We start from the raw sequence: 12,481 nt of genomic DNA, 5'->3' as shown, positions 1-12,481 counted from the left end.
GTAGGGTGTGTCTATGAATCTGAGAAGAATGCACTACCACCAGTGCAGGGGAGTGGAGTGTGTGTGTGTATGTGCGTTTGTGTGTGTGATTGGAATCCTCAGACTAATCCAGACTTTCACTTCATCTTGCATGATATCATGCATCATCACGGGGTCAGAGGTCATTGCCAGATGAGTTCTGCTGTGGCATTTTGTCTGGTGTCTCCTGTACTCATGAGAGGTTTTGCTCCAGGGAGTCCAGGAAGAGGTTGTTTCAAATTAATCTTTGGCCTCATTCATTGAGGCTTATAAAAGCCAAGAGTAAGTTGTAAAGATGGACTGATTTGGTCTTTAAGCAGTGACAGCTGTAGTGACGGTTATGGCGACTGTGCTCATGCTCATATCTGACTTGCCATTATAGCCTGTCACTTAAATAAAAAAACATTAATTTGACACAGCAGAGGTGCCAACATTTATGGTTTAGTCATATGGTTTAGCTACAGTGATATCTGGAGATATCTGAATGCTACACATTTCTGTTCTTTAAGCTAAAGCAGCAGTCAGACCAAACACAAATAAAAGTCACGCGATGGAAAAAGGGAGTTCATTGGCAGGAAAGGATGTGGAAAGTGAAATGTGCTGCGTGTCTCAATTTAATAATTTTTCAGCATGTATTGTATAGCCTTTATTGTATAGACTTCAAGTCTTGAGTATTTTGTGTTCATATTTGTGCAGAAAAGTTGTTTGATTTCATTTTGTGTCAGTAATACAAGTGTAGAGTCCAGATTTATATTTGATTTAAAAGCCTAGCTAGTGAAGTCATTTCCCTTTTCCATCTGTGTTGCCAGATCTATGTGACTGAACCACCCCAATGAATATTTAAAAACTAGCCAGAAAAACTACGATTATAATTTTAGCTGCATTTAACATTGTTACAATGCCTTATTTATAAAGATGCACCGTTTCACATGTTCATTTACTACACCTTTAATCTTAATGACATGCATCGATTATGCATTTATCGATGTTTGCATTAAAAACTCTTCATCTTGCCTGTTTGGCATGCAAAACAGATATTATTGGGAACACCAGTACACCTGCGCGTTCATGCAGTTATCTGTGGCAGCAGCATAATGCATAAAATTCTGCAGATACAGGTCAAGAGCTTCAGTTAATGTTTAGATCACACATCAGAATGGGGAAATATGTGTGATCTCTGACTTTATTTTTGTCATGGATGTTGGTGCCAGCCAGGCTGGTTTGAGTATTTCAGAAACTGCTGATCTTCTCAGAATTTCACACACAACAGTCTCTAGAGTTTACACAGAATGGCGCGAAAAACAAAAAGCATAGAGTGTATGAAGGGTCTGCAGGCTGAAATGCTTTGTTGATGAGAAAGATCAGAGGAGAAAGACCAGACTCCTTTATAGTAACTCAACTCTTTGCAACCGTGGTGAGCAGAAAAGCATCTCAGAATGCACAACACAAGAACAAGAATCTGAGGCTATCACTAATTTAAAAAAAAAAAAAAAAAAAAAAAAATGTGGCCTTTAGGCTTGTCAGGCCCACCTTAATAATTTAATAATAATAATTTAATAATTAATAATTTAATAATTAATAATTTAATAATACTGAACTATTTCCATAGTACTGAGTCATAATGTGTCGCCATATTGCATTGAATCCATTCTACATTGTATGGTATAAAATTCTTGGCTTGTGTAGCTATCATAAGCTGTCATCAGATTGGTTATCACTTATTAAGATCATGTAGTGCGTTGTATTTAAAGGAAAGATGCACACACCTTTCCTGTAATTCTGAAAATAACAAGCAGATACAGACATGTTGCAGGTGTCTTACAATAGAAACTAATAAATCCTCTTAAAGGAGCAGTCTGTAATTTCTAGCGTCTCTGGTGTCTATGAGGAGCATTACAGTTGCAGTGAAGAAAATTCTACAAGCCATCACCCCAACTGACCACCACACCCGCTTTGTTGGAACCAGTAAGCTAGAATCATAGATTTTTTGGTTGTCCTTGTTCTTAGACCTGTCGTAATCATAACATTACAAGCTGCACCTTTAATTCAGTGTCCGAGCAGAGGGTAGTTTTATCACAGGTTGACCTCTGGCTTGTGTGAGGTGCTACCCCGTCCTCTGTTGGTCTCTATTGCTTGAGCTGTCAGTGGTGTGTGGAGTTGTGTAATTAGTCTCACCGATGGATCTGCACAACATCTCACTCCTGCACACACCGTTCCCCCCCTCCACCTGTCATGCTGCTCAGAAGAAAGATTCATGAAACATTCACAAGCTCATTTCAAACATTCACAAGTTCATTATTTATTTCCCTTTTTTTTTTTTTTTGCACGCTCCCCTTAAGAGAGATTAGACATTGGTTTGCATGAGGTTGTGTGTGTGTGTCTGTGTGTATTCAGGCATGCTTACATAAGCATGTGTTTGATGTTGTATTTGTTTCTCACTCTCGTGAGTTTGCTGCATCACTGGCTTGAATCAAGAGATTCTGGTATCTGTGGTGGAATACCTTCTGCAGCTGTGTGTGAGGCATGATGAAGAACGTGTGTGTGTGTGTGTGTGTGTGTGTGTGTGTGTGTGTGTGTGAGAGAGAGAGAGAGAGAGAGAGAGAGAGAGACACACACACACACACACACAAAGGTTTTCCTCATGGCCAGCCAAATGTCCCAACGAGATCAAACCTGTCAGAATTCCTGTCCTTGTGGGGACATTTGCTCCCCACCAAGATATAAAAACAGGCCTACACTCACATTCTAGTAATTGTATACAGGTGTGGAGACTCATGGGAGTTTTTTCCAGACAAATCAAATTTCTGCCTGCCCTGAGAGGAGGATAAACTACATAAACAACCACATGACTACAAACAAGGCGGAGTCGGAATGTTCATACACTAGCAGGTGACAGAGCAACGGACCACTATTTTTCCTCCAAGTATACATTTCATTGTAAAATAATGATTTCGTTATAAAATAATGAACTTCTGGGTGGTAACAACACCACCACTTCACACCACCCTGTCGTTGATTATTTTTATATAACAGCATACAGGGGTTTTAGTTCTTATTAATAAGTATGTAAGTAAGAGGATATCATTGAACTCATCTGTTTGGACATAATTGTGAATGATAATGGATTAAAAAATGGTTCAAAATGACAGTACAGGACCAGCTAAAAAGAAATACAAAGTCAAACCTTCTGCTAGATTTAAGGCAAAATGGTAGGACCAGCATTTGAACAAATGATCACTCAATATCGCACTCAAATTCGCCGCAGGCACGCCGCCGTCAGCAGTGTGCCATATGTAATCACAGCCATGCCGATATTCAGCTTAACCACACGATTGTGAGTGTGAGATTGCTTTAATACAACAGTTTTAGAAACAAGAAATAAATATCGATTAAGTGATATTACGGACACGGTATGACCAAATGTTCTGTTCATTTTTGCTCCACTGGTGGAAATAGATCCCAAAGAAGCCACACTTTATAGCCCAATGATTTGTACAATCCTGTTAAAGCAGCTTCCAATAAAATTGGCATCCCTTCTTCCTTGTCATCTTCATCTGACGAGCTTTTGTATTTTAAGTCAAAAGTTATATCGCTTACCGTGTCCGCTGATGATGTCACTCACACTACTGTAGTAACAGCTTTGAACTGGGAAGTGGAATTTTACGTGGCGAACACGGATGAGCGGAGTGATGGACGCAGTGAAACGTCCCAGTGCTGTTATAAGAAATAAAGGCACTCTTGGAATTCCATTCGACCAATCAAATTAATGGACCAGAGCTAACTAATTTTCCAGTACATACACTACATGGCCAAAGGTTTGTGGCCACCTGCCATCACACGCATATGTGTTTCTTCCCCAAGCTGTTGCCACAAAGCACACAATTGTATAGGATGTCTTTGTATACTGTAGCATTACAGTTTCCCTTCAGTGGAACTAAGAGGCCCAAACCTGTTGCTGCATGACAGTGCCCCTGGGCACGACGTGAGGTTCATAAAGACATGGTCTGCCAAGGTTGGAGTGGAAGAACTCGAGTGGACTGCAGAGAAACCTGACCTCAACCCCACTGAACACCTTTGGGACGAACTGGAATGCTGACTGTGCGCCAAGCCTTCTCGCTCGACATCAGTGTATGACCTCACTAATGCTCTTTTGACTGAATGAGCACAAATCCCCTCAGCCACGTACTGTGTCCAAAATCTAGTAGAAAGCCTTCCCAGAAGAGTGGAGGTTATAATAACAGCAAGGGGACGGGGGGGGATTATATCTGGAATGGGATGTTTAAAAGCACATATGGACGTGATGGTCAGGTGACCATAAACTTGTGGCCATATAGTGTATTTGTATTCTGTAATATATGGGTAAACATTGCAATGAATATTCTTAATATACCATGAAATCACATGCTTTAGGTGTTCTTACAGATTGCTTCAAAAATGCCTAGTCTAAAGCAAAAAAAAAAAAAAAAAAAGCTGGTATAGATGATTGCTTAAACTGATTCTGGATGCTCTGGCTAGCTTGCTAATATTACTGCTCCATTAAAAATTTGCTCCAGATGGCGGATGAGGCAAGAGCCGCCAAGTGGAACGTGTTGTGGATTTTGTGACTCATTTCTCCTTCATGTAGACTCTAACATGTCATCCAATAGACACCACCGGGCACGCTCAGTCTTACACTCTCCTGATTGTCAGTCTTGCTTAAAGCTCCCATGAGACTATGTGTGTGTGAGAATGTGTGTAAAATTGTGTGAGAGGGTGCGTGTGTGTGTGTGTGTGTGTGTGTGTGTGTGAGTGAGAGAGATGTATTCTGACCTTCAGCAGCTTGTCCCCTCCTCACCACTTTCCTTCCCTCCCTCTCTCTGACATGCTGAGGCTAGAGGGCTCTACTGTGTATTGATCAGGACAAATTGTTCTCTACGTTCACAGGCCCAAATCGAATGCATTAAAATAAATTGTCATTTTGTGTGTCCTTGTGCTTTTAAGCAAAGATCATCTGCATTTTTATAGGATTTATTTAGTAACACCATTCAGGAAAGCTGGGTTTAAGAACTGAGGAATTGACAGGAATTTAGGGAGGGATAATATATTTTTTTTTATCCATTTCTGTAGCCAGACCTTGACTCACACACACAACAGAGCACATTCAGAAACATATCCATGTGTTCTACTTGTTGCATTTTGTGCATCGTCCTTGCCCTTTGGAATATGGTGTAAAGGAATGCATGCAGTCTGCTACATTATACCTCAGGGTCTACTACACTGAGGACAGTGCAACATTTATATCTAAGTGTATCCACACGGTGGAAAGCATCCCGGACACGTCACCTCCTGCTGCTGAATGCATGCACGCATACACACCACTGGATGCCAGATAGTTCTTATTACTATAGGGACAGGATTATTCTGTAATGTGATGAATGGACTCCTCCAGCCAACCCCCTTCTAGCAGCTTGTGTAGTGCTCATGCATGACCCAGAATGCTCTAAAACCCAACACGGCAGTGCTCTAATCCAAGCAGGCGGTCAGTGCATGGCAATGCTGTTCAACAGTCTTCAGACGTCTAGCCAATTCTAAGATAACCTTTGACTTATTCACTGTGGTGCAATGATTTGTTCTGTAACAATTCCTTCCTCCCCCCCTTTCTAGCCCACACTTCCTCCCTACCCTCTTTCTCCCCATCACCTCTTTACTCATCCGTACTTCCTCTCTCGGCTAACATAGTGTTCTGCACTAGGATTCATTGTTGCACAAAACTTTTCACATTGTTGTCTCTATTCACACTGGAATGTGTGGAGTTAGCGAGAGATGCTAGTATATACAACCTCATGATCCCCTTGTCATAAAACTCTCAGAAGTCCAAAGAGGTCTTGTTTTATTTTTATTTTTCAGTGCTTTTATCCTGACCAAAATTGTCAATATGTCTTCTTGTGATCTCAGGATAGCTAAACTTATGGCAATGTTTTGGACTTTTTAAAGGCTGGCTGTTTACAAAAAGCTGCCTGCCTTAAAGTCACTGATAGATTCTTTAGTTCAACTCTTAAGACACTGCTACAGCATCAAACAGTTAAAATAGATGTTTAGTAATGACCCAATACATTTCCTACATTTCCTACCTCAGCGCTGTTCCTATAACAGCAGCTCTGTCAGTAATGCAGCTGCAAATCATAGGTTTATATGAATGCCCTCATTCTAATACGTTTTGTTCTATAGTAACAGCTCATACAGAGGGACTTGTATGGTGGACATCAAATAAGCCTAAGAATAAACAATATGATAAATATGGTAAAGGTTATTAAATAGTAAGGGCCAATATGGTAAAAGTATTATATCATGATAAATGAAAAGATGTTTATTTCCATTTAAGTTTGTAAAAGTAGTGTCACATTTTTACCTAAAGAAACCAAGGGAAAACAAAGTAGTCGTTAAATGAAAATATAATTGCTTCCTAACAGTTGCCTCCATTAATATTGTAAAAGTAGTGCAGATACCTGCAATCCTGATCTAATTTATCACAATATTAATATTACATTGTCAAGGTTTTTTTTTGGTGTTTTCTCACCAAATCACCAAATGGCTGAAATCTTGCTGTTCACAATAACCAGGCAATAATTTAATATCTTTAGACCACCTTGCATTTTCAAGCCAAACCATTTAATTTGTTATTAAAATAATTTTTTTTTGTCTTGAGATCACTGATTATTCTTGAGCACATGAATAAAAACACAGAAATAAATAATAACATGGCCTCTCTGAACTTCTGTACTTTTCCCACCTCCCATGTTTTGTGTTTTAGACACTGTCTACTGCCCTGGACAGCAGTTTCAGGTTTTGCTGAATAGAAGCAGGCAATGGTGTATTTTATTTTTATTTTATTTAGTATGATTTGCTTTCAGTATAGACCTGAAACTGGAACTGCTGCGTTCATGGCTGTAGAAACAGTATGTAGCTTAATTTTCATGTAGATAACATTCATGCCATTAGATAGCTTGGACAGAATTTCATATGATAAATGTTAATAATATCTGGATGTAGTTGGCATTGACATTCTACTTTTCTTTGTCTGTCCATGCCTCCTCCGTCCCTCCCTCCCTCCCTCCTTCCCCTCCTCCCTCCTTCTTTCATTAGATCCTCCTTCCACCACCACTATGCCTCCCACCACCCCTGTGCTCCTTCTTAATGCCGACATCTCTGTCACAGCGCCTGGCAATAAGCAGCGGGCCCTCTTCACCTCCCCAACCCTGGCGCCGCTGCACGAAGGCAACCTGGGCACCATTGTGGGTGGGGCGGTAGGCGGAGCTCTTTTCCTGTTGCTGCTTCTGGTGCTTGGTGGAGTTTACTACCAGCGGCGGCGACGCACCTTCCGTGGAGACTACTACACCAAGCAGTACGTGGGACCTTCAGACATGCAGAAAGCACCGCCGCCGCCACCACACGAGCTTCACATCTACACCAACGAGGCAGACAGGGCCAGTCCTGACACCAAGCTCAAATCATGCCACGACGTCAACGGCACCATCCTCTCTGACAAAGACCGAGAGGAGTGGGGAGGCTTTGAGCGGGAGAGATCCCCGAATGGCCGCAGTAGAGCTTTACGAGAGGCCAACACCCAGCAAAACCTCCAGAACCATCACAACCACAATCAGCAGCAGAGCTACCAACCTATCCACCACCCAACCCCCCAGCCCAACCACCAACCAAACCACCAGAGCTTCCTCAGCACCCCGCACAAGCACAGGAGCTCACTCCAGCCTGAGTCCCGCAGATACCCTGGCCCTCAGGTGATGGGAAATGGCTCCCCCTTCTTGCCGGAGGACTGCTTTGACAGTGACTATGTGTCACACACAGATGGCTCCATGATCTCTCGCCGGGAGTGGTACGTCTAAACAGGGTGGCGCTGCAGAAAGAGACTGCTTACAACTCTCCGCAGAAGACGTCAAACTTGTAAAAGAATATGATGGTAGAAATAGAATATGTACTGAAGAAAAAAAGATAAATAGAAAAAAGCACCTCTTGCACCTTTTTTTCACGCTTCTACTGTTTTGGTGTGACCTGTCACTTTTTTGGTCGATGTAAAGGATAATATGGGTAACAAAAAGAGAAAAGTACACCCTGAGTTGCCTATTTATTAGGAACACCTGCCTTTTCTCTGCACTTATTGGGCATTTTATCAGGTCCACCTACCATACAGTCAAAAAAGAAACGCACCCTAAAGTGTTCTTAGTTAATCCTGCACCATGTGATACCATGTATGGGTTTCTCCTAGCACAAAAAGCTTTCAAGAAAGCTTATATAGATACTGACTGTAGCCTATCTATAGCTGTGGACAAGTTCATACGCCTTTTCCCAGTCCATCAGTGGAAAGAGACCGCCATAGTACCGCCACTGACCAACTATTGTTTGGGTTGTGGACTTTTGTGGATTACGGCAATCTTGCTAGGGTTTGTATCTGATCAGTGGTGGTCTTATTGGGGTCCCTTTTCACTGATTGATGGGGGCTGACTAGCTCCAGTCACTAATTTTACACCTATGACATGACCTGTATGGAAGGTGAACCTGATAACCTGGCCAATTTCTGTAAATACAGGTAGAGTAAACCTATAAACTGGCAACCTTTCATATATAAATATGCTCAGTGGTCACTGATTTAAGTTAAGATTCCTATGTTAATACCTGAAAATATCCTACTTTAATTACAGTGAGGCAGAACTGTACACAATCCGTAGATCTCAGTTTTTTTAAAAAAAGGACAGGTGAGTGTTTCAGACAGCGCTGACGTGATGAAATAGTGAACTTTCAGTAATATCGTAGTTCTAATAGAAACAGAAATTAGCTCTTGTCAACAGTCTGCCATCTGGCGTGGTTACCATGGCAACGCTTCAATGTCCCTCTCCTCAGGCATTAAATGGAGTGAGCTGTAGGAACAGTGCTAGACAGGGAGGACTTGGCTCGAACACACACACACACACACACACACACACCTCTACATACAGAGAGCAAGCAGCTGCAGTGTATTTATGTACCAAAACTTGAGTGTTCAGATGTACATTTTGTTAATCACATGCCATTTGTTAACACTGCCCAGTAACGTTTATTAGCGATGTGTATCGGTGTGACCCTCAGTTAAGATTATGGTAGTTCCTATGAAATCTGTTCTTTTAGTGCCTTTCTTCGTGTGTTGAACATGATCTCATCAGTTAGGACGTTTGTTTCCGCAGTCTTTCCAATCACTGTCCTCTGTTGTCATCAGTCAGACTTTTCCTCCTCTTCCATTCCTGAGCCAGCACCTTGACAGGAAAGTTCGGTTCATAAATTTAGGTACATTTTTCATATTTACATGAAGGTGACCATTTAAACGTACAGAAGCACTCTTTGTAGTTTTGAGCTAGATAACATTAGCTGTGCTATTTAAAAGTTCCCTCAAATTTTACAGAGAGGTAAAGCATTCTTTCCTTGAATTTATACATTATAAATAAATAAATAAATCCACTAATGTAAAATAAATTGATGTATTTAATGAATGGCTCTACACCATGACATCATTCATGAAATGATGATTTATTTTATTTCTCCTCCAAACCAGACCAAAACTGACAAGCTCACGGAGTTCCAAACTTTCAGTTCTTTCATTAAGTCGAGAGACAAACCTAGAAAGTTATATGTAAGCATGCAGCCAAAACAGCTTACTTTTGCTAAGTTCCTGATCGTTTATTTCTAATATTTAACGACGGTGCAGCACGTTGTCCCACAATCCATAATCAGCCCCTGATTGTACACTCCATTTTGTTTTTTTGAACTTTGGTGAACTTTTTCCCTTGGCAATGCCAAAAAATTAGCATCATATACTGTGTAAAGTTGTTATGTGAATAAACTGTTAGCAATTATCTCAATTTCGTGACATTTAGTTGCATAATGTTCAGTGTGATCAAGCCTCAAGTGTCTGAGGTTAAATGCACGACTGAAGCTAAATGTGGTCAATGTTTCAATATTTTTTCACCTAATAAGCAGAGTTTTCTGTTGTCCTCCTCTGTATGGAAGCTGACTAATACATCTGGAGGGGGTTCTTCAAGACGGCGGCTCAGGAGGGGGAAGAGTAGAGAGCAGTGGATGCTCACTGATGACAACCCATGGCTGTGATTGGCTAAAAAGAATGTTGATCCAGGAACATGTCCTACTTGAGTGCATGTGCAATGTGTGTAAATACACTTAACTGGTGTTAAACCTCCACAGTATATTTAATGGATCAGTTCTCGGTCTAGCAGTGCGACAGTGTTCAAAAGTTTCATCGATTCCTAACGTATCTGTTCCACATTCGTCGTTATTTTGGCTAATATGAGTTTTGCTGACTAGGTCAAAGAGAAGAGTAATAATTATTAGTTATATGTATCACGACTGTGTCCAGGTCAGGGAGATGAGAGCAGTGCCTTATTGTGAAGATGTAGTTTATTACAGTGGCATTCTAAAGGCTTGTTATTATAATGATCTATCTGTGAATGTACGAGTATCTGTCCTTGAGTGTTGAGTAAAATGACCAGTGCAGGTGCGTTGGTGAGCGTCCTGTATGGTCCTGGACTTCTCCAGTTCTTCCATTTGCCTTTGCCACTTTAGAAGACCTTTGTCTATTTGTGCCATTACTTGTATAGTTGTTTTTTCCTGAATAGTCAGACAATAGCATATTTTGCTCACCGAAAAATGACATTTGTGACACTTGAGTTGCAATGCAGAAAAAAAAATCTGAAAAATTGGAAATTTTGTTGAAAGGTGATATCTGATAATAATTAGTATGTTTGTAGTTGAAGGGGTAAAGGTTGTGCAAATAAATAAGAGTTGTTTATTCTGTATATATGTTTTTTTCTCCTGTATAAAGACTGAGATGTGATGACGGAGCACACCAGAGCACGCCTACCACTTCACTGTTTATGAAAAGTGCTCAGGCTTACTGAGATTTCTCGACCACTTGCGCTCCTCTCCACCAGTTTTTTTTTTTTTTTTTTTTTTTCTACAGAGGAGATACTGTTAAAAGGAACTGTCATGAATAAAATATGGATGAGCTGTATGGAATGAGCATTATTTTGTAAGATTAATGTTTGGGAAAGGTTTTGTTTTGAAATAAAGCACCTTTTTTCTTTGATGTCTTGATCATTTATTAATTGATTTTGACCGTGCGATGTGTGGGGTTGATTGGGAGATTCCCATCTCTCACTCAATCTCAGCCTTGGTAATTTTTTAAGCAAAAATTACTTTTGTTTCCCCAAAGGACCACACTAACACCACAACAATGCTACAATATTCAACTAAATACAACTTATGATAATTTTATTCGTTATAGTTCAGTTATTTGCAGCTTTTATAACCCCAGGTAATCTAAAACACTGATGAATTCTGTTATTACACAAAACCATTCATACTAGACTACTCAAGCATTTAAAATAAGTATAAAATGATTTAATATGCATAATGGCTATATATGCATAATGGCTGATTGGTGTATATGGCATTGTAAATCTCTGGTAATTCTCAGTCTTATTTCTTGGGATGACTAAGTTTCTAATCCTAATTTGTCATGGTCATATACAGCCAGGTCCATAAGTTTTTGGAGATAAGAATATATTTTTCGTAATTCTGCCTCTGCACACCACCACAATGGATTTGAAATGAAGCAATCAAGATGTGATTGAAGTGTAGAGTTTCAGCTTTAATTCAAGGGATTTAACAAAAAATATTGCATTAACCGCTTAGGAATTACAGCCATTTTTACAGAGTCCCTCCATTTTCACAAGCTCAAGAGTAATTGAACAAACTAACAATCACAAATATTAGGATTATTTTAATACTTGGATGCAAAACCTTTGCAGCCAGTGACTGCCTGAAGTCTGGAACCCCTGGACATCATCAAATGCTGAGTTTCCTCCCTTGAGAGGCTTTGCCAGGGCTTTAGTGCTGCAGCCGCCTTCAGTTGCTGCTTGTTTGTGGGTCTTTCTGCCTACAGGTTTGTCTTCAGTAAGTGAAGTGCATGCTCAGTTGGGTTGAGGTCATCGGACATTTAAGAACATTTACTTTCTTTGCCTTAAGAAGCTCTTGGGTTGCTTTTGCTGTACTTTTTGGGTCATTATCTGTATGTACTGTGAAGCACCGTCCTATCAGTTTTGCAGCATTTGACTGAATCTGAGCAGAAAGTATAGCTCTATACACTTCAGAATTCATCCTGCTACTTCTATCAGCAGTCACATCATCAATAAACACCTGTCACCCAGTTCCATTGGCAGCCGTACATGCCTATGCCATAACACTTCCTCCACATGTTTGACAGCTGATGTGGTATGCTTTGGACCATGAACCCTTCCTTTCCTTTTCCGTACTCTTCCCATCATTCTGGTACAAGTTAATCTTGCATCAGAACTGGTCAGTATTTTTAGAGGTTTTTTAAGCAAAGTATAATCTGGCCTTTCTATTCTTGAGGTAAACCATC

The 12,481-nt window shown here is 40.4% G+C and overlaps 1 protein-coding gene across 2 annotated transcripts in view; it reads left to right on the top strand.

The window, feature by feature from the left end:
* Positions 1 to 11,143, top strand: part of nectin3b (nectin cell adhesion molecule 3b) — a 57,319-nt gene extending 46,176 nt beyond the window's left edge. For both annotated transcript variants that reach the window (XM_034311220.2, XM_053240139.1), the window contains one exon: positions 7,141 to 11,143. In XM_034311220.2, coding sequence (XP_034167111.1) covers positions 7,141 to 7,898 — 758 coding nt within the window. In that variant the 3' untranslated portion in view covers positions 7,899 to 11,143. The remainder of the gene's footprint in view (positions 1 to 7,140) is intronic.
* Positions 11,144 to 12,481: the final 1,338 nt, after the last annotated feature.

Source organism: Pangasianodon hypophthalmus, chromosome 15, assembly GCF_027358585.1.
Source record: "Pangasianodon hypophthalmus isolate fPanHyp1 chromosome 15, fPanHyp1.pri, whole genome shotgun sequence".
NCBI classification, from domain to species: Eukaryota; Metazoa; Chordata; class Actinopteri; order Siluriformes; family Pangasiidae; genus Pangasianodon; species Pangasianodon hypophthalmus.
Note: the sequence above shows the minus strand (reverse complement) of the source record. Positions and strands in the feature narration are given on the sequence as shown.